This window comes from Ambystoma mexicanum, chromosome 10 (assembly GCF_040938575.1).
Source record: "Ambystoma mexicanum isolate Mex_15411 chromosome 10, UKY_AmexF1_1, whole genome shotgun sequence".
Taxonomy (NCBI): Eukaryota; Metazoa; Chordata; class Amphibia; order Caudata; family Ambystomatidae; genus Ambystoma; species Ambystoma mexicanum.
Window position 1 is genome coordinate 800,956,588 of NC_090932.1, and position 27,555 is coordinate 800,984,142.

Consider the following 27,555-nt stretch of genomic DNA (forward strand, 5'->3'; position numbering starts at 1 on the left):
TTGATGTGTGTCTTGCCAATGTTGGGCCACTGGAAATGTAGGATCTTGCTTACCAATATTCGCTAGGTGTTCTCTTATTCTCGTTCTCAGTTCGCTAATTGTTCTTATCTTGAAAATTCAAAAATGTTCTTACATTGTATAGAAAATGTTCCATCATCCTCTATAAAACAGAAGCAGCACTGGAGAGGCCAAATGGCATGTGGATATATCTGTACACTCCAAAGATATGATATGATATGATATGATATGACATTTATAACCCGCATATACACTAGCGTTTCAAGGCGCGACGAGGCAAGGGAGGGGGGACAGAGGGAAGAAAAAGACAACTATCTTACTAGGCCAGGTGACATTGAGATTGTGCAAGTGTGGGGTCGGGGGAAGGGGAAAAGTGTGAGGGGAAAGGGGGAGGGGCAGTGCAGTACATAGGATAAACAGTAAAATAAAAACAATAAATAAGAAGTGCGGCCAGCTGGTGGCAAGTGCAAAGGTAAGTGCAGACGTCAGGTGTCAAGTACTGGTAAGGGGCTGTAGGGATACAGAAACAGGGCCCCCAAGTGCAAGGGTTGTCAGGGGGGCAGTGCCAGTGTGCAGCTGGCAGGGGGGCCTGGGACAAGAACAGAGGGTAACCAGGTGACCAGTGCAGTTACAGTTTCGGCCACGAGTTCTTCATGGGAGAGGAGGAGAGAAAGCAGAAGCAAAGAGAAAGGTCTTGAGGTGATTCCAGAACTGGAGATGGTTCTCCTCAAGTTTAAGAGAGGCAGAGAGGCTGTTCCAGAGGGAGCCCCCAGCCGTAGAAAGAAATCTGATTTCTTAGAGACGTCAAAGATGTGAGGAGATAAGGAGAGTGTGGAGTCGAAGATGACACCAAGGTTTTTAGCCTCACAGGTAGGAGCAGGAAGAGGGCCAAGAGAGGCTGGCCAGAGAGTGACAGGAAAGGGGGGAGCAAGTGTGCAATGAGGAGAATCTTAATCTTACTGGCATTAAGGCAGAGATCATTAGCGGTACACCACTCCTGGATAGCAGACAGACAGTCAGAGTTGAGAGAAGGTGGTTGTAGGGAGCCTGAAAATGAGCTGTCATCCGCATAGCACTGAAAGTTGGAGCAGAGAGTGGAAATGCGGTGGGCAAGAAGTGCAAGGTATTGGTTGAACAACCAGGAAGAGAGGTTAGACCCCTGGGGAACACCACAGAGACAGAGATATAGCAGAGGAAGGACCCAAGTTGGACCTGGGAGGGTCAATCGGAGAGGAAAGAAGTCAGCCAAGCCAGGGCCTGATGTGTGATACCCAGGTTATCACGGAGATGGTTGAGCAGGATGGTATGGTTGACCATGTCAAAGGCAGACGAGAGATCAAGTAAGATGGGGGCTCAGTGGGTGTTGGAATCGAGGTTGGAGAGCAGGTCTTCACAGATGTTCAGAAGAGAAGTTTCCATGCTTCTGGCAGCTCTGAAGCCAGACTGATGGTCATGGAGACAACCAACAGATTCAGTGTGAAGATTAAGCTGGGAGATGGCCAGCTATTCCAGGAGTTTGCCCAGGAAAGGAGTGATGGAGATTGGGCAATAGTTAGCCAGGCAGGACGGGTCAGCAGAGGGTTTCTTAAGAGGAGGGTGCACAAGGGGGTGTTTCAGGGGGGAAGGGAAGACTCCAGTGGTTTAGGAATGGTTGCAGAAGTTAGCCAGAGCAGGAGCCAGGGTGTCAATGTGGTCCTTGATGGTTTTGGAGGAACAGGGGTGACCATGTTTTGACAAGACTTTCATAGATCGGACTTGTCTAGAAACCTCATCTGGGGAGAACAGGGGAAAGGCAGAGAAGGAGAGAGAAGAGGTGACCGAAGAAGGGCCAGAGGAAGAGCAGGGAGTAGAGGGAGGAGGGGTAGAGCAAGAGAGAGAGGCCAGGATGACCTGAGTTTTAGAGATGAAATGAGAAGCCAAAACTGTGCAATTGGCCTGGGAGGGTCATGAGAGGTAGAGACTGCAACAGGATTGGCCCGCTCCTTTTAGATTTTATAGAGTTCGGCCGAGTTGGTAGATGCCGCAGAGACACGGTCTTGGATGTGGGCTCTTTTCTTGGTGCGGACAGAGAGACGGTATTGCCTCTGGAGCAGGCGGCAAGCCAGTTTGTCAGAGGATGTACTGGAAGCAAGCTATTTCCTCTCAGCCACCCTGCACTTGCGTTTAAGGGTGACGAGGTCTGAGTCATACTTGGCTTTGGGCTTCAGGCGGATCTTCATGACAGAGGCAAGAACATCAAGAATATCATATATAGCAGAGTGGAGCATGGAAAGGGCTGTGTCAGGGTGTGTCAGCCAAAGGGGGAGAGGGGAGAGAAAGTGGCGGCAAAAGCCTCTCCTGACACACGCTTCATGGGTCGGATAACCGAGAAGGTAGGTGGCAGTGTTGGAGGTGGCTTGGCCTGAGTGGTAGAGAGTGTGAGCTCGGAGGAAAGTAGAACGTGATTAAAGTGATCAAGGGGGTAATGAAGACTGTGAGTAACTTGGGCTGCTTATTCATCCGCATTTGAATTTAATAACATACATTACACACATGCAGCTTGGTGAAAACAGCGGCAGTGTTTAATATTAGCACTAACTCAGAGTTGCTGGGCATGGAGTAACTATGTATGCTAACCTCCTCATTATGAATTTAGAGGTCCACACATAGCTGCAGTTTGCCTGGATTGGTTTTCTTTATTCGGACCAGCAAGATCAGCCGATCAGTAGCGTCATCAGGTTCTATGGTCCCTTCTCTCTCGAAGTCATGTATCAAGTTCTTGAGAGCTTGCCTGGCATTTAAAGGCACAAGTCTGACCATGTGTTTGATGGGAACAACTGTATATTGTGTATGAACCTCTTTACACATCCTACACATTTTGGAGGACATCTGTGTGCTGCTCTATAATGTCTTTTCCAGGTTTCCCCTTCTAAGCTAATCACTTGTTCTCTACTCCAGAGAATCACGTGAATCTTGAGTCTTCTGTGTTCAGGGCAGCCTTTCTCTGACGCTGTGTGATTCCTCTGCATTCAAGAGTGTAAAGCCTGTAGCCCATCGGGTTGGCTTGCAGCCACCACATACCCTGGAGGTAAATTGACATTCTTCATCTGCAGGGTTTTCTGATGACTATGATTTTGAACACATTTAAGAGAATTACTTTCAGGCACAAGCCGCTATCTGTCAAAATTCAGAATCATTCCTGTTTACTCTGACAATGGAATGGGGTTTGGACCACCGACATTCTTCAACGTCCAGGATCAAAACCTCTTGATCAATGTCTTCACTGTCATTGCCCTAGTGATAGCTTCCTCTAGTGATCGCAGCTTGTGACTTGGTCATTGCCAGCACACTTAGGCAAAGTGGCCAACTCTGCCACAGGCGGCACACTCTTTGCTTTTCTGAGGACACATTGGCAGCCTGGTTTTTGCAGTCACAACAATAGCGGGTACTCCTGTCCTCATACTTCATGCTTGGCTTTTTGGTCTTGCTTCTTCTCTCAGCGCTTGCCTCATAGCCCGCCTTTAAGTTGCAAATCATGGCATCAATTTAGTCAGCTTATGAGACAGTACTTGTTTTCTAGCTGTTTTCCTTTTGTGCACTTTTCTATTCTCGATTGCACAAGCAATGTTCAGTGAATCTGCTATTGATGACCCTTTGGCAAATGAGCACTTTTCTTGATGGTTGGCAGTGTTTCTTGTATGATTCACCACAAGCGTTCACTGACTTGTGCTCACCTTTGAGTATTGATATAGAATTGATCTTATCTATTAGTACCCGGCGAGGGTGCAATCAGAATGCAAGAGCCATTCTGATTGGCCCTCGCCGAATCATTACCAGGCCGGGAATCCCTCTGTTGGGATTCCACGGCCTTTGTCCCCGGCGAGGGGCGTGGCAGCCCCTCAGCCAATGAGGAGGCTCGAAGCGGGGCCATCCCCGCTCCGAGCCTCCTCACGGCTGAGAGGCTGCCTTCACCCCCGCCGGGGACTCGGGTAAGCTTTTTCTTTTTTTTTATTTTCTTCCCTCCCTGCCCTCCCCGCCCCACTTACCTTTTTGCTGCTGCGTCCCCGCTAGGGAATGATAGCAGGCTCCAGCAGAGTGGAGAGACACGGCTGGAGGCTTCCATTGTCCCCTAGCAGGGACGCAGGTACATTTTTTTTTTCAACCTTCCCCTGCCTTCTGCCCTCCCAACCCCACTTACCTTCTGCTTCTTTTTTTTTTCGGGAGCGGAAGCGCTGGGAACAGTTGTGTTCCCAGCGCATCCGCTCCCGATGGCCGACATGGAAAGGGAAAACAGACTCCCGTTTTTCCTTTCTCGGCGGCCATTTTCTTGGTCGTTTTATTTTTTATTTTTTTCTGTCCCGAAACGCCACGGCTTTTTGGGACAGAAAAAAATGCCTTTAGTGCCCCGGTCACGCACATAATGCGGGCCGGGGTACTAATAGCAATATTACCTTACTCAGGTAATGCTCCGGGGCCTTCGTTAAGGCCCTCGCTTCGATCGGGCCTATAACTATGGGCCCCAGGGCATTACCTGAGTCGGTAATGCCCCTGCCACTCGGGTCATATTGCTTAAGTATAACATTTTCTTTGCCTGCAAAGGGCTGGTTCAGCCTCCACTTGTCTTCTGTAAATGCCATGACATGTTCTTCTCGGTTAGGTGGCAGTACTTCTATCAGTCCAGCAAATACCCTCTGACCTTCCACCCATAGTGCCATTTGAGCAGCATCATCTTTTTCTGCCCAGGCTATAACCGGTACCTCCCATCACCTCTATGTCATTCAGGAATAGAGATAGCTACTGGTTGCATGGAATCAGAGCTGTCCAAGGGCTTGCAAAGAACACAGATGGTGGTGTGTCTCCTTGCATGGCAGGCTAGCTGCTTAGTCAGCACTAGCTGGTCGAACATCTGACTCTGTCCACTGACTGGATGTTGGACATAAACAGAGATTTCATCCCACCACACCACCATAGTTTCATGGATGCTGAACAAAAACAAGGAGTGACACAGAGAACTGTTAAAAAACGTTATTGTTCTGTTTTCCATTTGTTTTTTTCTCCCATGCTCTAGGTCCCCATCCACTTGGTCACTGTTGTGCTGTGTATTGTGTTCCATCAAGTTTTTCTCCCACAATCTAGGTCCCCATCCATTTGGTTACTGTACTGTGTTCTGTGTCCATTGTGTTTTCTCCCATGTTCCAGGTCCCTACTCCGCTGGGGGTACCATTGTATTCTGTGTGTCACCTGCCCACTCCTCCTGGTGTGCTCCCTTGTGTAGCCCCCACCTCCTCTGTGCTCCCTGCGCTGTGAGGCACTATCCTTTCTCCCTCTCGCTCCACTACCCTCCTCGCACCCCCTATGGTGCTCTCTCTTTCTCCCATCTTCTCTAACTGCTACTCTATCTCCTATCCTACCCCTCTCACTAAGTCTGGGAGGAAGAGGTTCAAGAGGGGCATCCTGGTCTCCAACCCAGGCCTCCCTATTGCTGATACCTACACCAGTGCTTCCTCCAGACAGACTCTCACTGACGTCATCTTTGTGTCCCCTCACCAGACCTATGGACCCCTCACATGGTCTCGGCTCTATCTCCTATCTTTTCCTCTCCCATTAATGGTGGCACCGGTGGGTGGTCCTCTTGGCCTCCTTCCCCAACTCCAAGATCATCATTAATGTCTATCTCAATGCCACCGTCTTGGTCCAGGGCCCTCAGCCCAATCCCCTCCTTTTCGATAGGCGTCTCCCATGTCTTATCAACTTCCTTCCTTCTGCTACTCCTACTAGCACCTGTCGGGATGCTCTGCCACCCCTTCTTCGCCACCTCTCTGGCACCTTTTTCCTCCTCTCTGACTACTCTGCCTCCTCCTGCTACCACCTCTGCCCACTCACGGGCCCCTCTAACACTTCAGCTGGGTGTACCTCATGCCTGTACCCTGCCCCGGAAGTCTTTCAAAGTGGCAACCTGCTCTACGCTGCTACTCTGAACTCTTGCTCTGCTGTCAAACACTCCTCTGACATCTGCCACCTCATCGGAGAACTTGACCTGGATGTCCTCTCTCTCACTGAGACATGGTTCACAGCCAGCTCTGTCACGAGTTTTTACACTCTGCTCCCTGATGGCTACACAATCATCTCCAAGACCAGAACCAACCAACCTGGAGGTGGAATAGCTCTGATCTTTATGGAGTGGATTCCTGCTTCTGTCATTCCTATGCAGACCTACTATTCCATTGAAAACCTGGTCTGCAGGCTCTCCATCTCTCCCAGCCTCTCTATAACTGTGGCCACCATCAACAGGCCACCTGGCCAGGTTGCCATATTCCTCTCAGAGTAGACTGACATCTCCTCTTCTCTCCTTGCCTCTAACTCTCAACTTCTCCTCCTCTGAGACCTCAACATCTACCTGGATGCTTCTAATCCCTCCTCTTGGCTCTTCTGCAACCTCTGCGACACTCTCTCTCCATTCTACCCTCTGGTCCGACACACTCTGCCAGACACACCTTGGATGTTCTCATCTCCTCAGACATCCCCCTCTCTTACCCTCTCACCTCTCCCCTCTCTTGGACTGACCGCTTTCTGCTTTCCTCTCACCTGAAATGCTCTGTCTCTCAGACAAAGCCCCCCCCGAGCACTGCCACTATCAGTGGATGCCTTTGCTGCTTCTTTCTCTGTTCCCCCCGCTTCTGTGGCTGACACACTCTGACACAGCTCTCTCTAACCTGCATCTTTCTATCTCCAACACTCTGGACATCCTTGCCCCAGTCATGAGAATCCGACTGAAGCCTACCTCCAAGTGCAACTTGTGGTATGACTCTTACCTCGCCACCCTGAAACACAAGTGCAGAGTGGCTGAGAAGAAGGTGAGGGCTGAGAGAACATCCTCACAATGTGGCCTACTGACCTGCCCCAAAGTCAATACGGATTCTGTCCAAGATGAGAGTCCACATCGAAGCCTGCATCTCTGCTGCCTCTATCAACACGGCCAAATGCTTTAAAATCTGCAAGGAGCTGGCCAGTCCTGCTGCAGCCTCCACCTCTCCTCTTCCCTGCCAGGCTTTTTGTACAGCTCTGGTTGCTCACTTCACCACTAAAACTCAGGACATCCTGTCCTTGCTTTCCTCTTCCTCTCCTTCTACCTCTCCTGGCCCCCTTCTAGGTCCCTCTCCTTCTCCTCTTTCTCCCTGACAACACTTGACAAGGTTTGCAGACAAGTCCGACCTATGAAAGTGTCATCCAAATAGGTGCTGCCCTGCTCCTCTGGAACCATCAAGGACCACATTGAGAGCCTCGCTCCAGCCTTGGCTAATTTCTGCAATTTCTCTTTCGCAACTGGATCTTTCCTCTTGATCCTCAAGCACTCCCTTGTGCACCCCCTACTTAAAAACCCTTCTGCTGATCCTAACTGCCTGGCAAACTATCACCCGATCCCTAACACTCCTTTCCTGGGCAATCTCCAGGAAAATCTGCCATCTTTCCCAGCTTAGTCTCCAAACAGAATCTGTTGGTTGCCTTCATGACCATCAGTCTGGCTTCAGGGCAGCGAGAAGCATGGAAACTGCTTTCCTGAACACCCATGAAGATCTGCTCTCCAATTTTGACTCCAGCCTTCCTTCGGTCCTCATCCTCCTTGTACTTTCCACTGACTTTGACACAGTCAATCGCTCCATCCTGATCAATCAACTCCGTGAGAACCTGGGCATCAGGAACCAGGCCTTGGAGTGGTTGAGCTCCTTCCTATCGGACTGGCCCTCCAAGGTCCAACTTGGGTCCTTTCTCTCCACCACCTCCCTCTCCACCTGTGGTCTACCCCAGGGCTCCAACCTCTCTCCCTGGCCCTTTAATGTCTACTTGGCCCCTATGGCCCATCTGATCTCTACTTTATCCTTTAGCTTCAGTGTTATGCGTTGACACCCAACTCTCTACCAAGCTCCTCTCAGCCTCCTCTTTTCTCACGCACATTCCTGGCTGTCTTTCCACGGTTCAGGATTGGTGTGCCTCCAACTATCTCTGCCTTAATGCCAATAAGACAGAGATCCTTCTCACTGGGACCCCTGTTCCAGCTTTCCTCCTCTCACTCTGGCCGTCCTCCTTGAGCCCTCTTCCTTCATCTTCCTGTGAGGCAAAAAAACTTGGTGTCATCTTCGACTCCAGTCTCTCCTTCTATCCTCACATCTCGGTCCTTGCTAAGAAGTCCCAATACTAGTTTAAAAATTGGTGACAAGGCAGGCTCTCTGTTACCAGTCAAGTTTTCCTGCATTAGCTTCTCCTCCGCTTTTTCAGGCGTGTCTTCATTTCCTTTTCAGGTGTGGCAAGTTAATTGACTCTAAGGATTATGGTACTTGTATTATTCGTACTTAATTTTTCTTGCAGGTGGCTGGGATCAAACCCTATTATTACTAGTTTGAGGATTAAAAAGACTGGGAACTAGAGTGCGCGCCTGACCTTTTCTTTTTTACTTAATGTTGCAGGAAGCCCGGGTCTTGGAGGCAGCAGCACCGGGTGTTATCATGCCCTCACTTTGAAGAGCCATAATCATAGTTTTTCCCCCTCCCCCAATTTTGGGTAAGATGTGTGTGTTTGGAGGGGAGTTAGTTCCTGGTCTCCTGAACAAAACATTGTGGCATCACTACAAAGACCAGAATTCCTTGAGACTGTAATTAAACAAGCAATTGGCAACAGCTGAATATAAACACAGCCTCCCTGAAGAGAGTTGGAGACTCGAAAGTACTTGGAGGAGCAGAACTATTGTGCATTTGAACTGGCAGTTGGGATTTAAACCTGGTATATTTCTTTTTGAACATTGTGTGGCAGTTGGGATTTAACCCTGTTATTTTTTAACATTGCTGGGATCAAACCCAGTTATTACTAGTTTGAGGATTAAAAAGACTGGGAACTAGAGTGCGCGCTTGACCTTTTTTTTTTTACTTAATATTGCAGGAAGCCCGGGTCCTGGAGGCAGCAGCACCGGGGTTTATCATGCCCTCACTTTGAAGAGCCATAATCATGGTTTTTCCCCCTCCCCCAATTTTGGGTAAGATGTGTGTGTTTGGAGGGCAGTTAGTTCCTGGTCTCCTGAACAAAACATTATGGCATCACTACAAAGACCAGAATTCCTTGAGACTGTAATTAAACAAGCAATTGGCAACAGCTGAATATAAACACAGAGAGAGCTGGACACTCGAAAGTACTTGGAGGAGCAGAACTATTGTGCATTTGAACTGGCAGTTGAGATTTAACCCGGGTATATTTCTTTTTAAACATTTTGTGGCAGTTGGGATTTAACCCTGTTATTTTTTAACATTGCTGGGATCAAACACAGTTATTACTAGTTTGAGGATTAAAAAGACTGGGAATTAGAGTGTGCGCCTGACCTTTTCTTTTTTACTTAAAGTCCCAATACTAGCTGCACTTCCTCAGAGTTATTCTTCCTTTTCTCACTTTCCCCCAGAAGGTCACTGTCTCCAGAGTCCTGATTCTCTCCAGGCTAGACTGCTGCAACAGACTCTTTCTCAATCTGCCTTCCTCTACTCTCGGCCCTCTGCAACTAATCCAGAATAGGACTGCAAGAATTATCCTTGGCCTCAAGCCCATGGACTGTATGTCTCCAGCACTGAAATCTCGCCACTGGCTCTCCGTGGCTGCAAGTATCAGGTTCAAGACCGTCTGCATCGTCCGAAAGGCTTCCTGGGTCCGGGGCCCACACTACATCCAAATCTCTCTTCCAAAATACCTTCCATTTTGAGCCCATCGCTCAACCACCTCCAACTCTCTGAGGGTCAGACACTTCGCTAGGCAGAGATTGGGGGGTAGATATCTCTCCTCTGCAGGTCCTCCACTCTGGAATGGCCTCCCTGCCCATCTTAAACTTGAGCAGGACCACCTGAAGCTCCGGAAAGAAGCTCTAGACCTTCCTATTCTCCCTCCACTGTTGACCTACCTGTCTACTGCACCGGCTGGTTGCTTGGCTACCCTCTAAGCATAATGGTACCTGGCTCTTCCATGATCAGTCTCCCCTGCAATGCTTATGGGCCACCATGCACCTCGGGCTGTAACTGTAACCTCTATAGTCCCCTGCCGGCATGCATTTACCCAGAGCTGCGCTGCCCTGGATGCACTTACTCAGAGCATTGCTGCCCTGATCGCATTTTGCCTCCCTCTCCCTGGCACTTCCTCCTCTGCCTCCCCCCCTCACTGGCGCTGTTTTACTTGTACAATCTGAATGTCACAAGGCTTAATAAGATCGTTTGTTTTGGCCTCACTTTGTCTTCCGTCCCTTGTCTTGTCACGCCTAGAAACACTTGTGTATAGGGGCGTTATAAATGACTTATCATATCATATAGTCATCAATACAACTATTTTAAGCTTGATGCCACTCTCAAATATAACCACTCTCTGGACTGGCTAAATAAGAGTCTTGATAACCCCCAAATTTAGAACTGAATCATGCCAAAAAAGAGAAAAGGAAAATTTAACATTTTATGACCTTTCAAAAAAAGCTACACAGGCTTTTTACGAGACACTCTAAAAATTGATTATACAACGAGCAATATTAATAATACCAACATGGACTGATTTAGAGAGGAAACACACAGAGAACTGTATTGCACAGCCCCACTGCTGAAAAGAATGAGATTATTCCATCAGAGTTGCTTTGTAGCGACATTACTATTTTTTTCAGTGAATTTGAAAATCCATCTGGAAATTGCTAGTAACGTACTAACACAGTCACTAAGACTGTGTTGCCTTTTCCGATGCAAAACAGCCCTAAGGCGGTACTGTCAAGTTCAAACCATTAAGTTAACAACAATGTATAACATTAATTAGCACCCCGGCCGGGGGGTCAGGCGCCTACGAACCAATCAGAAAGCTTGGAACAGGGCTTTACATCATGGTAAAGCCTGTGCTCCGAGCCTCATCAGAAGCGACAGGCCACCATCTTCCCTGCCGCCGAGCATCAGGTTAATGCTCCCCTGCGTTCCTTTTCCAACACACCCCCAATTTCTGCCTCCCTCGACCGACTCCGTCAGGCCCCTCCTTCAGTTAACCCATCTGACCTCTCTTACATTTTCCCAATTTCTAACCTTCTATAGCGCTAAACACAGAAAGTGGTAGGACAACAACGAAATTCTTTTGTTGAGACAAACTACTTCCTGGAACCACTTCAGTCACATTTTAAGCTCTTCTATGGAAACTGAGGCAGTCATCAGCTCTTAGATGACCTGGCAGAGCAGAGTAGAACTGGGGCCCTGGTCCTAATGGATTTGTCCGCTGATTTTGACATTGTGCTTTGCAAAACATTACTCTCAAGACCCACCAAACTGGACTTTAAAGGCACAGATTAAAATTCTTCTTCACTAGCCGGCCACAGGTGGCCACATTGCTCCCGTTGAACTCTAAAGCTTGGCCATTAAAGTGTTGGATCTGACAGGGGTTTCTTTATCCCCACATTTATTTAATATCTATATTAGTCCCTTAATGAAACTAATTAGCAGATCTTCTGGCACAGCATATAATTATGCTGATGACACACAGCTAGCATTTAAACTTGGTGCAGCTAAATATGTAGAACAGCTTGAAGATGAACCCAGCCAAGGCTGTGGTCATGGTCTTGGGTAACCATGAGGAGTTGTTTTCTTTCGACCTCTGGGCTGCTGAACTGTGACCTTTTCCTATTTGGGCACCTATGGTGGCAAACCTTCTGGATGCAGTACTCACCACTGGACTTCAGATGCGCACAGTTGTTAAAAGATGTTTTCACACTTTTAGACACTTAAGAACAATTGTTCCCTCTCTTAATTTCACTAGTATCGTCCAAATACCTATAGGCCATATCCTATCTATTTTGGACTACACAAATAGGCCCAACTTGGAATTTCCAAGGTCCCTCAGGAAATAGTTTCTTGGGCTTCTGAATGCTGCCTCTTGCTTTCTACTTAGGTGGCACAGAGTTTACCATGTCACACCAGCATTGCTCCCCTCTTTTATCTGGAGAAATGTAAACAATACGTTCCCCCTTGCTCCTTGAAATCTGCAAACTCTACACTCTTTGAAATCTCTAATGCTAGACTCAATTCAACGGAAGACTGTACCTTTTCAGTATGAGCTGCCACCAAATATGATCTTCATTTCAGAACAGCACTTAAGACCTATATCTGTACTATCTAAAACAACTCTGATGTTTTGTGATGAAGGACAGTTGTTGGTTATCTGGTGCTAAGAGGCTACTGCGGAGGTGTCAGGGTGTTATCTGAAAAACCATAACGTACCTTAACATATGCTGCCTTGGTTTTTGAAGTCTGATTCTCCTGTTTTCTATTTGTAGTGAGTCTTCCCCTCTATTGCCTGTTCGTTTCATGGTCGGTCAGGCCTTTAAATTTGATTTATTCTGAACATAGATTGCAATTTCTAGTGCATTGTTTTGTTAGTGTAACACCTAGTTAATGGATTACATTGAAAGGCTCTTTTAAAATTTAAATGAAGATTTGTATCATTAGAAGAATCAGATGACCTCCCCTATCAATGTGTTTTTAAACAATTACGAAAAAGACGGTTTACCACTTTTTCCAGTATTGTATCTGCACAACAACCCCTCTCTACCACTCACAGTTGTAGCTGATGCCTCATATTATGACATTGGAGTCTTGTGACACATCAAGAGGTTCGCAAACATTATCCCCTCATGTACTTCTCCCAAAAGCTTACTACCTCAGAAAAGATTACACCAGAACCTAAGGTTTCTAAAAAAAACATAAGGCCATGAACTAGCAGCAAACCCAACCGGTTCAGATTATTACTAATTTGGATTTTGTGGTCTGGTTATGTCTGGGAGCCGAAAACACAAAGGATGATGTGCTATCCAGAGCATGCCTGGACAACCATTAACTACTCTGAGGAATAATAATTATGTCCCCTAAGAAGATAATAAATCATGGTCTTAGAACAACCCCTGGGTCGTGGAGAGGGTACTTGGATTCATCACTGGCTCTCCTCTATGATTCATCCTAATTCCGACTTGGTACAACCTTTCACTTCTTTTGAATACTCTCTTTCTATTTTCTCTAAGTCCTGTCTTGTGACCTTTCTTCTGCTCTATCGTCCTCCTGGCCCTCTTTCCACTTTCTGTGACGACATTGATGCTTTACTGTGTGTTGTTCTACCTTGTTCAAATCTCTTTTTGTTATTGGGTGACTTCAATCTGCATCTTTCTTCTAGCCATGCTTCTTCTCCATTTCTGGCCATTATCGACTCCAATTGTCTCTCTCCACTTCCTACTCTCCCTTGTTATATTTCGGGATCCGCCTTGGATCTTATTTTTACCTCGTCAATGTCTACCTCGGAGGTCTCGATCTGCCCTATTTACTCATCGGATCATCACTTGCTCTTACTTTCTATTTATCCCCCAGTTTGTGACACTTATTTAACACCCCTGGTCTTACCCATTCTTTTTTTTGTCAAGATCTTCGTACCTTCGATACCCCTCTCTTTGTATCTTCTTGTATCTCTACTCTCCCATCTCACTCGGCTTTTGCAGCTCTCTCGATGGATGGCACTGTCTCTGTTTATTCTGCTTCTCTTTCTACTTCTCTTGACACCTTCTATCTTCTTTCAAAATGTACTCCTTCTTGTAAGCCTTCTCAGCCTTGGCTTTCTCAGAATCTTCGCTCGATGCGCAGGGCTCTCCATCGCCTGGAGTGTCACTGGCATGAATCTCGGTCTGTGTCTGATGGTGTGTCCTTCTCTTCCTACCATACTTTATATGATGAGGCACTTCTTATCGTCACAGGAGGAGCAAGACTGGGTGCTCCAGTGGCAAATCATGCTGTAGGACATGGATGCAAGCCCTGTATGGGGGGGAAGTGTTACCTCATAAGACAAACTATGGTAGGCTGTGGGGATGTTCAGCTCACTCGTAGAGCAAATTAGATTATTTATAACCCCATGATATGGTCCCAAGAAAGATGCATGTTGTAAGACTGTGGGGCTAGGGTGTTCAAGCCATAAGGCAAGTGGCTAGCCCCCAAATGTGTTTTATTTTTGTGGTGGGATCACAATTTGTAAAAACAAATACATGGAATTGGCATGAGTGGGCTTTCACTTTTTCTTGAAGGCAGACTGGGGGAGGCACATCATCCTGATACACCATCCCCCAAGAGAGGTGAAGGCCCACAATGCTTTGGGGTTTGATACAGGCTGTCTCTTCAAAAAACAATCCCTGCTGGGTTACAGGGGACTTAAAGATCACCTTACACATCAATCACTTTGGGCTATAACCCTCCCCAATCTACCACTTTCCATGGAAACTGAGAGGAGGTTCAAGATTATGGCTTTGCGGGTGGAAATGTGGGTGTCAGCAAATGCAGCTGGAGACTGGAGCAACATATTTCTTTACAAAAATAAACCTTGGCACCAGTAGGGCTTTCCCCTTTCCTGATGCAAAGAATTCGTGGCTCAACCCGAGCCTGAAAATGACCACCCATGGGAGTGATTTGGTGGGGTCTGTAGATGTATAGCTGGCAGGGCACTTTCCGCCATAGGGGCTGTATACAATTTCTTTTTAAAAAAACGGACTGGATCTTTCACTGCTCTCACAGGGGCAGATCAGGTGGGCCAAATCACTCATCTACCTGTACTCAGGAAAGACAAGGGTATGGGGTGCTGACGCAGGGACTGGTGGCAGCTTTGGTGCATCGGGAACCCCCTCAACAGAGAACAATTCCTGGTGAAAGAGTGGGGGTATCCTCTTACAATGGCGAACATATCAGGCTATGAATCCTCATCTAGACCTACCAGGGAAGAATGAAGTGGGTATGGGCCCTATGTTAAAGAGCTGGCCTCCACATATAGTGTGCCCTGCTACTGGGACTTGCACACGTTCACCTTTCCTGGGAGGACAGATTTAGAAGGGAACCAGCCCCCCGATCACCAGCAGCAGCTTGAGAATATGAGGGGCAGTTCAGTGGACTATAGTCCTTTTCATGGGGAGAACTGCTATAAAATCACCCCTGATTTATTAGTCGAGCTTTTTATCTCCCCTGGTGGAGCAGACAATTAATAAACCCCCACAATCTTCCACTTTGAAGCTAGAATTAGGGGCATTGTGGGTGGCCATTATCAAGGAGTAGCCCACCCACAAAGGGAGAGAGGAGGCCATATGACAGGAAGCTGGCCCCCACACATTTTACTTTTTGCCATTCAAGATTTTCGTCAAATCTGACACCCAAGGAGAAGTGAAGGGAGTAGAAGTGAAGGTGTCATATGGTGATGAGAAAGTGAAGGGCGCTTTGGCCCCCACAGTTATGCAGAGAGATGCTCATTCCGACTAGACAAGTAGTGTTTTAAGCTGACTTGGGGGAAAAGATCAAGATATAAGAAACAAGATATCTTCTCCACTGTAACTGAAAAGATAGGATTTGTTGATGGTGGCTTTAGAGTATGGAGTACACCATATGATGGGGGGGCACTTCACACTATGGTTACTTTGTACTACGGGGGCTTTCCTAAACAGGCAGCTTGCAGAAACCTCTTTGATCTTGCCCCGGGGGGAGATGAAGGTCTGGGAGGCTGAGGCAAAGACTCAGTGTGTAGCCCTTAGCAGAAGAACCACCACCCACACAACAATCCTTGATTGTTTGAGTGCATCATTGTAAGTTCTTGAGAGGGAAGGCCCTAAATGGGGCAGGCGAAGGGTTAGGGTGGAGGCATTTTGAGCATGATGATACATATTTGGGTTGAATGATTCCGCTTGTTGGTTGACACAGTGAACTGAATCACTTTTTGGTGCCCACAATTTGCGCAATTGAAGAAACTAAAACCCTGAGTGGCAAAGTGAGTTGCCCTGCATTGCACAATTTGGTTAAGTGGAAAACCCAGGATTTGAGATGTGTACCCATATTTCAGTCTCCAGTTTACTAAGAAGTCAACATGTTATGCCATCCTATCTTTACTTTTATTATTATTATTATTATTATTATTATTATTATTATTAAGATTCCTGCATAGTTTTCTATGAGCAGAAGTAGTTGTGTTTGTACCAAACCACATTCTACACCAAACTTAAATCAGAAAAGACATATTCGTTGAAATGTACTGGGAAAAAACAAGCGTGATTTGTTCTCTAGTTTTATATAATATGCTTTTCAAATGTTTGCACCGTGAACAAAGTTGTTGTGCAAGTTTGGGCATACCACATGGAAGCCTTTGTGCCCCGTGTACTTCTTCTGGCCAGCAATCATTTCATCACAGTTAAAACAGTTGAAAACAATAAGTGACAAGGACTGGAAGAAGCTTATGGCAACATGTGAAGCAGTATTGGCACCGGGGAAGGGCCATTAGCCAATCAGTTGGCTGCAACAACCCGAGGCCCTTCCCCATTGGTGCCATTTTTTTTATGTGTGGAGGTAACATGGAGATTCTCACTGTTGCGTCTTCCCCTCACCCCCACCCACTAAACCAACCAAACCCTTCCCTACCCCCTCGTCGCTCCCAACTTCCCAGGGAGTTTGTGCTCTGGTTCCTGCACTCCTTCTGATCCCGGATGCCATTATAGAAATGGAAATGGGACTAAGGGCCTGATTCACAAAAGCGTTTCATGATGGCATAATCAGGGATGTCATTTGGGGGCCGCCAGGGGTCACAGTTACGACCGCTGAGGTCTCCCTTGCTACCCCTGTGGTCTCCCTTGCTACCCATACAAAAAAATGAAAGAAAACGTTGTCTTTCTTTTTATATGTTAGCTCCTGGGCTGTGGTCAGTGTCATGTGGCTCTTTGTTTATGGAGTGGCTGGCTGTCTTGCCCAGGCCACTTAAAAAAACAGGGGTTGCACAAGTGAAACACTTTCAGCAGTGACCCTAAACAAGAAAGATTAGGAATAAAAAATATTTGTCTTTCTGGAATTCTATACATTAATTGCTAGACTCATTAAAGGTTTCTTTCAGGCACACTTTAGGGGGTGAGTCACTGATTTAGTCTGTTCTGAAACACCCCAACTCAGTATTTTATCCTTCTGAGGTTGATAAATGAGTACCAACACAGGTTGGGTGATATTATAGGTATATTTGTTCTGTATATAGCGCTTAAGCGTAAGTGCTGTATAATAACACATCATTATCATTTGGCCTTGGACGTCTGCTTACATTCACAGTAATTTGGTATTATGGGCCTATACACAATGGTGTTAAAGATATACACATGGTGATACATTCTTGTATCAAAAGTATATCACATTATAGTGATATCGTAGCGTAGTGTACATAGGAACACTGCTATGTGATGCCACTTCCTGTTTTGTCAAGGTGTGAAAGGCTGTGTTCCATCGCTTCCCATGATATCACTTTGGGATGGGGTCAAATGACATCACTTCCTGTGATGTCATCAGAGGTCAAGGGTCGTGTGATGTCTCTTCCGCTACCCCTGGCATTTTGGTGAAATGACATTCCTGGGCATAATGCCATAAAGGAAAATGCTCTGGATATCAGGCCCTTAGTCCTTTTTCCTTATGGCGGCGCCCACCTTTTTGTCATTTTTTATTTTGTTTTCCCTTGGGAGATTGGCTGCGCAAGCAGCGCAAATCTCCCAGGGGAAAAAAAGAAACCATTCACACCCCGGATAGGAAGGAACTGGAGTTTGAGGAGTTGAAAGAGCTATTCAAAAGCCTGACAGTTCTTTGAAAGGGAGGCATATTGAGTCCGCAATCCTACTAAAAACAAATGGCAAATCTCTGTACCCTATATTAGCCTATATTAAATAGAGATGCGATAAGATGAGTCATGGCTTCGTTTAAAATTGTGAAGGATAGCAGAGCAAAAGAAAAGGTCTATTATTAATTAATGTGTGCATCCCGTCAAAGTCAAAAGCTGTGGTGATATTTGTCTCCAGGCAACATAACCGAGAGCAACGGGAAAGCCTGTCTTGTAATCACAGTGTCTGGAATGCTGCTGCTAGACTAACACGCAGACTTCTACATAGTCACATATCTGGATCGAATGGTCAGAATATTAAGGATCAGAGCAACAGCCCATGCAAGCAAGAATGAAATAGAATGGACAGGAACCTTTGTCATTGCATGAATAGCCATGCCCGGTGAGCGTTGAACAGGGGAGTAGTTGTGGATAAACCAGCAGCAAAAACGCAATCCCTGCTGCCAACAGACACTTCATTACAATCTAGATGCTGCCAGGTGTTTATAATTTTCCTTATTACAAAAGGCTTGAAATGAACAGCAGGCTACAAAGTTACCACAAGCTATTAATCATGAGATGGAATCTAGAAACGCTAGTTACCCAATAGAGGAAATAAATGGCGAAAAGAACCGAAAACATTCTGTATGCAAAGCAGCGAGGTACAAATCACCAAAGGAATACAAATACATCAAAATCAATGGCCAGAGAAAGGGGGCCACATTCAAAGGTCAGCGGTAATGGTACAATGTGCAGAATCTACAAACATTGCATGTTTGACCGCACCGCACGATTCAGAGCCCAACAACATCTCGTGCGGTATTGCCAGAAAATACTATGCAAATATAACGTGTGTGGTAAGCGTGAAACACTGCAGGCGATCTTCAGAATCAACGCATCTAGGGAATACTCTACAATTCAGAGTCCCATTACTGCCTCAACTAGCACCAGAAACACCACAAAGCTTCACAAAATGACCTCCTGTTAAGAGCAGGTGGAAATAGGTGCCAAATGCACATCCATCATGCACAGGTGGTCCCAATCAGCCACAAAGGCATAATACAAAAGCTCAACCCGAACACCACACCATGCAGTGAGCTGGATCCTTGACACTCCACATTAGGGAACTGTGCTTAAAACAAGGGCCTCGTTATGGAATGGGGAGTTACCACCGTCACCGGCACTCGTAATCCAGTGGACATTCCACTGGACCAAGTGCCAGTAACAGTAATACAGTTTGCCGATATCCTGGTGTATTTACCACCAGGATTCCAGCAAACTTGCAAGGAGGGCCAAGATGCTGTCATGCAACGGAGGACAACACTGGCAAGAAGGAGAAGATAGAGGCGGTACATCCCCAGAGTCAGACCCGCTGCATGGGCACTAACAGATGCCAAACAGGAACACCATCCCGGAAGGACTGTAGCAAATACATGGGGATGCAGAAGGCAAAATAGAAATAAGTGCAGCCATGGCACCTGGACTGAAGATGGTGGTTTTCCTACATTTCATTGACACAGGCACGTTGTGCAACTCAGGGAGCAAGTTGCATAGCATGTCACAGCCCGCATTTTCACGAGTGCTCCTCCGAGTAATAAATGCCCTCAAGCGCCAGCTCCAGGAGATGGAAAAGACGCAGAGGTTGAGGAGAGTATGAAATAAGGAGGTAGAAGAAATCGAGTTTTTTAGCATCAAGTGGAGCCGAATCCATTGAAGAAGGAAGAGAGGAAAGCAAGGAAAGGTCTGGGGAGAACAGGTCTTTTTCTAAAGTCTCTCGGCACGCCTAAGACATCCACTATTACTGTGATGCGGGATACCCACTTCTGGGGTGGTTGTTGACACCATTGTGCAAGCCACAAAGTCCACAGAAGAGGCTGCATTATAAAGCCCACATCTGAACATGATGCACAATGGGGAGGGCCTTGATGTAAGCAACAGAAAAGTTTGGCAACACCGTAATTGTCTATGGCATGTTGCACAGCCTGTGCAACATGCCATAGACATGGCCCAGAGCCCGTCAGCAATGATGACGATGCGGTGCATGTTGCACGACCCCAACAAGATTAGCGAGATAGGGGTAGAGCAAGACAGGACTTGGTGCACCATTCTTTCTGAAGTAGTAACAGAATCCCGCATTACCTGCGAGATGGGACTAATCACTGTGCCTCTGAACAAAATGGGTGTTTACCAGAAGCCCTTTCCCATCCAAAGATGACTTGTTTCCATCATGTGACATGTGTACCCTCAGGATCACCGTTGGTCTTGTGAATATGGTCATCCTTGGCACATGTGAATGTAATAACGGCTTCGTGGTGGTGGATTGTGTGCTGCATGCAGATGCCTGAAGACTGAGGCCACATAATACCGGGGAGAGATCAGGTGGGGTATGGGTTGTAACATGTCTTGCTACATGCCCACTGAGTTCTGAAAAGGGACATACAAGTACACAGCAAGTGCATTTTCGGACTCCTCCTACTTCCAGCTAACTTCAAATACAGAAGTCACGTGCATCCAAGTGCACAGCAAGTGCAGGTCCTGTTAGGTATCTGGTAGCATTCCTCTTTGCTCCTGACACAGAAGCAGTTCTGATATTGAGCTGAGGCGGACTCCTCCTACTTCCAGAAAACTTTAAAAACAGAAATCATGTGCATCGCACACGCGCATCCAAGTGCACAGCAAGTGCAGTTTTGCAATTTGGCTGTTTGACTACAGTGCGTGGTCTGTCTCTGTGATCTCTACCTTGGTACTAGACATGCCCACAAATTGCAGGAGATAACAGCTACAAAGTACTCCCAGCGGCAGAAACCAGCTACCAGCGGCGGTTCTAAGAAATGCTCTAGCGGTAAGTCACAAATAATTGTTCCTGCTAAATGTGGCAAAATGAAGACTTGTGCCGATAAAGCTGATAATAAGCAAGCAACGATTACAGCATTCCTTAAGCCACAAGAACGCTGACTTTCACCTCATAAAGGTCATGAACTTATTATTGAAAGTGAGGATCAAGCTGAATCTTTCTTTCTTCACCCCATACACAATAACTCTCTCCTTAATATGTGCCTTAGCCTTCAAAGGGAGTCTTTGGGTTTTCTGATCCCAAACTCCCCATTGCAAATCATTGACCCATCAGCCAATATAATTGGATTCAGCCTTTGCAAATCGCCTGACCTAGTGCAAATTGCAGAAGGTGCTTGTGTCTCTTCACATGTTCCAGGGGCTTCTTTCAATTCTATATCCACTGATTCTTCTGATGAGGAGACTGAAATTCTAATAATTGTGAAAGCCTTGTTTTCACTCTGCAATAATATGTACAAAGAGCAACGATGCATTAAATCATGTCCTTCTCAGACTGGTGGATGTGACCATTGCAAATTGCATGGAAACTGGTTGATTATATGAAGAGCAAAGGAACACAGAGATTAGATGTCCCGCCTCTGTTAATGAATTGCAGCTGATCACGCAAAATTCTGATTTCAACACTATGGGTGAGACTGATTTAAATAAGAGCCCGCCAATCAATTCTATAAATGCCCTGGCCAGCCTGCCTCATGAGTGTGCCTCCTCAACAGCAGCTTCTGTTAATTTTAAGCAAGGTAATCGAAAATGAACATGAAAAAGACCAAATAAGAAGAAATAAAATGGATTACTTGTTCCTACTTTGCAAGATCAAAAGGCTGCAAAGGGGCATAAACAAACCTTGGCTGTTCCTTCCCCTCCTGACCTTACTTATGTGGCCACCTCAAACCGAGTCAAGTTATTGACCTCTAGGACAAAGCAGGCCAGCGCGCTGGATTCCTGGGTTGTTCAACCTGAGAAAGCTCCATTTATGCCTATATTATATCCTGACCCTGCACGCAATCATTTAAGCCAAGCCCCACAAGGTGTGACTGAAAATAAGGAAGCTGAGGCAGATGTGGGAGTTTCACCTATTCACTCTTTGGCTAAAGCACTCACTGTTCACCTGGAGGGTAATTATTCAGAAGCATCAAAAATATAATTGATGAGCTAACCTCAGGGCAATCGGGTGAAGATCGTTGAACTCTTTGCATCTTCAGTTAGCCCTTTGCTCAATCACAAGAATGTCAGACGATTGATACATTGTTTTCCACAATTGCACTCTATAACTAGAAGAGATCTCTTGCTTGTGGAGCTTCCAACGTCATTGTGTAATATTAATTGGTCGCTAGTTCACTTCCAATCCCCTATTATTGCTGATCTTCTACTGTCCTTTTCTCAAAACGTTTTGCGTATGGGTTATGAACCTATAGGATACCCGGACAATTATGTGCCACGGAACACTGAACCTACAAAGGGACAGAACGCATCTGTGAATTTGATTTTTATCACCAAGGAAGTAGAAACGATTGTCCAGATAATAATCTCTGTTTTGAAAGGTCCACAGGGAGCCTGTTCTAATTCCAACTCTTCATGTCACATAGAGGGAGATTTTGACAATCAAATCTACTTTGTGCAAGTCTTATGTGACAATTGCATGGAATACTAGAGGCTTCAACTCCTTTATTTCCAAACTGCAAGGCCAATTGCTACTATTAGAATATAACCTAATTTTTGCAGGAAACGTGGCTTACTCAACCTTACCAGTTAGATAGATTCTGAATAGTTCAGAAATTGGCCAAGCAAAAGCCTCATTGGAGGCCCTTTGGAGGACTCATTTTTGGAGCTAAGAGTAATTTATGAATAAAGGAGTTTCTACTTCCTAACACACATAATTATGCTTTGCCAGCAGTCTTAACTACGTTTTATGATTTTCCATTTCAGTCTATATTAATCATTAATGTTTACGACCCTCCTTCAAGATCTGAAAGATTTCATATTTTAAATTATGTAGAACAGATTTTAGTTGAAAAGTCATATACTCACCCACGTGCCCATTATATCATAGCTGGTGATTTTAACTTTCAACACCGAATTCTTACGGATTATGAGCCATAAAGTAATCTTTAAAATGGCTCTGTAATGACAAAAAATGTTAACAGAGTAGTTGCTCTAGATGGTGATTCCTTTGAAATTCCCAGTCTTGCTTCACCCAGAGGTTGGAGTTCCCTTTTGGAGAACTTCGGTTTACTTCAATAATACTTAGGAGATGATCCTTTTGACTGGTAATCATTATGCTTAGTCCAATGGTCAATTCTCATTGTGGATTGGTTTCTTTGTGTGACAAATACGCTATCTAAATATCTGATCGATATTAAATGAATCCCAAATAATCTTAGTGATCATGCAGTTGTGAAATGTATGTTTCAGCTGCAGCGCTCTGATTCTGCTAAATAATTGAAATGTTCATATAATACTAACCTGTGTAATAATAGACTCACCTGGACAGAGAAACATATTGGGCCTCATTACGACCCTGGCGCTAAGCGAAAAACGATGGCGGTAAATGCTTACCGCCATCGTTTTCCGCCAGGTCCGATCATGACCCGTGACCGTTAACTACGATGCCAATAGCGGCATCGTAGTTAACGCTGCCGCAAACTGCGCTAAGGGTGCGGGCACGCGACCGCCCACACCGTACTTAGCGCCATGGCGGAAAGGCACGCAAATGCCGACCCAAGCGGACATGCACCTAACGCCATCAATGAGGCCGCTAAGTACCTTACCGCCATGGTGCAAATAACGCCATCGCGAACCAACCGTAAAGGGCCAATTCAAGTGAATGCAGCTGCCACAGGTGCACAGAAACAGCACAGGTGAAGGCAATACAGACTCAGGGGAGTATAAAAAGAGCACACCCCACCCCTACCCACACCCAGTCACACTCCACAATGATGCCAATACGACTAGCAATGTTGGGGCTGGAGGACCTGATAGCAATGCATGTGCTACTACAACAGCAACAGCAACAACAACAACAACAGGCAGCACAGAGGAGACGCAGGAGGAGAAGGAGGGCAAGGCAGGCCCAGCAAGCCCCACCAGCACAGCCAGTGCCACCACGCAGGCAGCCCCCAATCCCACGCATCAGAGCCAATCCAAACAACCTCACTGCTGAGCAGATCCACACCCTGTACCGTTTGGACAGGGACACCATCACCGCCATCGTAGACATGACACACAACGACATCGTCAGCATGATAGAAAGTCCAACCGCCATCCCCCCCCTACTGAAGGTAGTGGCTGTACTCCACTTCCTGGCCACAGGCACCTACCAGCACACAGTGGGGCACCTGCATGGCATTTCACAACCATTATTCTCACGAACACTCATCCAAGTGCTCGATGCCCTCCTCAAGCACACAGACGACCACATCTCATTACCACGGACTGCCCAGGAGATTGCAAACACCAAAGTGGGTTTCCATGCACTAGCCAGCATACCCGGTTGCATTGGTGCCATCGACTGCACCCATGTGGAATTGGTGGTTCCACGTGCCATGGAGGTACCGTACCGCAACCGGAAACAGTTCCACTCTGTCAACGTGCAAATGGTCTGTGACTCCAACAAGATCATCACACATTGTTGTGCCCGATTCCCCGGATCAACCCATGATTCCATGGTCCTGAGGAACTCCACAATACCACGCTACATGGAGCGACATGCAGGACCAAGATCCTGGCTACTCGGTGAGTGCGATGTCATGGAAGTGGGCATGGGAATGACGTACCAGTGCATACTCCACCTGGCTGAAAGGGGGGGGGATGATGCATACTCCACCTGGCTGAAAGGGGGGGGGGGATGATGCATACTCCACCTGGCTGTGAGTAACACAGAGAACGGATACAGAGGAAGGCCACTCACAATGCACAAAACCCCTCTGCATACATAGGGTGATGGCATGCAAAACAGGCCATGGCAGCAATGAGCATATACTGGTTGCATAGTGTGAATCAATTAGTGCATGTAGAAGTGAGCCAAGGTAACAGTTCCATGCCAGCCATGGTGGGACATCATGTTCCTGATCAGACAACATGACTGACACATACATTCTCGCCTACATACAGGTGATGCAGCCTACCCCCTGAAGAGGTGGCTCCTCACGCCAGTCCGGAACCCGCAGAACCAGCACGAGGAGGACTACAACCGTGCACATACACGTACTCGTGTGGTCATAGAGCAGACATTCGGCCTCCTGAAGGCACGGTTCCGAAGCCTCAGCAGGTCTGGTGGGGCACTCCTGTATGGCCATGAGAAGGTGGCAAAGATCGTCATGGCATGTGTCATGCTGCACAATATGTGCGTCAGACGGAATGTGCCCCTGCCCCCTGACGCAGAACTGCAACCACCTGACGATGAGGATGAGGATGAGGAGGGTGCAGAAGGGGCGCCACCACATGGAGGAGGCGATGCACAGGAGGGGCGTGCCATGCGCCAAAGTATCATCAACCACTGCTTCTAGCACACACGGCTGGTGTTCATCGCATGGAGACTGCACTTGGGGCACTGTGTGACTCTGGGGCATGCACACTGAGGACTGGACACCAATAAAGCACACATACGCAATGAAAATGTCCACACATTTCCTTTTTTGAAACGAAAAAAGTGTATTTGAACTATGAACTGTCGTGTCACACCCCCTCCCACCTCCCACCTCCCCCCTGCACACCCCAACACACCCCCTCCCACCTCCCACCTCCCCCCTGCACACACACCCCCCCAAACTCCCCCCTTAACTCCCCAACACACCACCCCGCCACCCCCCTGCACACCCCAACACACCCACTCCCCCCTCCACCCTCCCCCCCCCCCTGGAATCCCAACAAAGGTGTGAGTTGGTCTGTGCAGCAGTGTCAGTAGTAGGATTCCTACACTGTCCGGCCACTATTGGCAGCCCCCTCCACTGGCCCCCGGGGCACCCCTGCCTGTGCTGCGGAGGTTCCTCCCCGATCGGCGGATGGGGCTGCTCGGTGTCGAGCTGGCAACCGAGGAGGATCCTGCCTGCTCATTTGGACGCATGGCCCGTATTGTCTGCACAAGGTCAGTGATGGCGTGCCGCACAGCAGCTAGTTCCGCGCAGATGTCCTTTGTGGACGACTCTATAGCTGCCTTCACAGTCTCAGCACATTTCTCCATTGCTGCACTTGACCCCCCACATTCAGCAACATGTTCTTCGAGCAGCGAGGAAAGTTGCTGCTGCCGGGTGGCAATCGCCTCCAGAGAATGGTTGGAATTCTGGCCCATGGCTAATGGCAGTGGTATTCCCATTGGGCTGATCTGCCCCTGCAGCGGGGATGGAGTGGCTGGCCAATCGTCATCCTCTGGCTGACCCTGTGTGGCATCCGCATGCGGGCTGCTTAGGGACAGGTAGGGGGAATGAGGGTGGCCTGTGGGGCTTCTGACATCACTCTCCTCAAAGATCCCTGCTTCGCTATCGGAGGAGGCAGCAATGGCAGCAGTCTCCCCAATTGTGCTGCTTGCAGCAGAGGCTGTGGCTTCTGTGGGCATGATTGGTGTGATGTCTGCTGCTGCTGCTGCTGCTGTACTGCCTGCTGGGGTGGCTGTCTGTGCCCTGTCCTGTTTCCCTTGCATGGATTTTGCCTGCTGTGGTGTTTTCCTCGGGACGACAGAGGTGGAGGGTTGTGGCGTTGGCACAGTTGGCCTGGCCCTCTTGGTGGGTGTGGAGGCTGTGGTGTCCTCTTCCTCAAGGTCGGAATTTGAGCCTGTGGTGGGACAGAGGAGGGAGAGTGTTATTGATGGGTCTGCGGACATTGGCCGGGCATTGTGGCGACTGGCATCTCATCAGTTAGTACATGTGGCACATTTCATGCAGGGGAAAAAAGTTGTCTCCCTTTTGTGTGGAAGTAGCATGGAGGTATGTGGGTGCCTGCAGTTAGGGTGTGCGTGCTGCATGTGTACAGGGTGCAGATCGGATGTATCTGTGGGCAGTCTCCTGCTGATGTGTTGCATTCACACTATGGGCCAACATTGTACTTCACATGAATGGACTTAGGTGAGATTTGCATGCCTTGATTTGAGCCACCTACCTGCATCGCCCGATGTCGGGGCTCCTCTCTCCATTCCTCCTACTCCTTCAATGCTCTGCATTCCGATTGTGGAGGCACAGATTTCCTCCCATGGCTGCAATTTTATAGGGGACTCCGATCCTCCCCCAGTTGCCATTGCCAGGTTCATGTTGGCTGATAGTATGCTCCTGACTCTGAGCCGGAGATCGTCCCACCGCTTGCGGCACTGTTTGACATTGCGGGGTGTTGTTCCCACGGCACTGACCCGCTGAGCTACCAGTGCCCATATGGCCTTCTTCTTGGATATGGCCGGTCTTGTCAGTTGGTTGGAGAATACCACTGCAGCGTTCTCCTGGAGGGTCTCCGCTAGAATGGTAAGCTCCTCTCTGGAGAAGCGGTCTTGCCGCTGGCGGTCACAGGCTTTTTTCAAAACTTTAGGCATCTTCCTGCAGGTAGAAGGTTGAAGCCGGTATTGGCGGGGTCTCAGGCTCGGATGTCCAGTGGTTTCGGAGGATGGCAATGGATTGTGTTTTTAAAGATGGCCGCCGTGCTCTTTCCCGTTCCGCCGCGGTGACGCTACTTCCGGTTCCGCTTATCTACGGTCACCGCTAATTGCGGTGACCGCTAACTACGGTCACCGCTATGTACGGCGGTGGCGGTGGTGCACCTTGCGCCGCATACGATGCCGGTAGGTGCCGTTTTGGGGGCATTACCGCCATGGCGCTGTTTACATTACCGCCATGGCGTAATGCTCGTGCGCGATGGGTCCTAATATGGCGCACTTTACGCCATCATCCCACGGCGTTAACGTTCATTACGCCATGGCGGTAATGACGGCGGATTACCGCCAGGGTCGTAATGAGGCCCATTGAATAATAAATGCCCTCTTTATCTGAATGAGTACTATGACAAGATCAGTGAGATATTTGAAGCTGTCACAAAGTTAAAACAAAAACTGTTGTATAAAAC

The 27,555-nt window shown here is 47.5% G+C and overlaps 1 protein-coding gene across 1 annotated transcript in view; it reads right to left on the reverse strand.

The window, feature by feature from the left end:
* LOC138492933 (uncharacterized) overlaps positions 1 to 26,913 on the reverse strand; it is an 83,921-nt gene extending 57,008 nt beyond the window's left edge. Inside the window, exons 1-2 of the mRNA XM_069620225.1 lie at positions 26,608 to 26,913; positions 25,492 to 26,283 (exon numbers count right to left, since the gene is read on the reverse strand). Of these exons, the coding sequence (XP_069476326.1) occupies positions 25,492 to 26,283; positions 26,608 to 26,755 (940 nt within the window). The 5' untranslated portion in view covers positions 26,756 to 26,913. The remainder of the gene's footprint in view (positions 1 to 25,491; positions 26,284 to 26,607) is intronic.
* Positions 26,914 to 27,555: the final 642 nt, after the last annotated feature.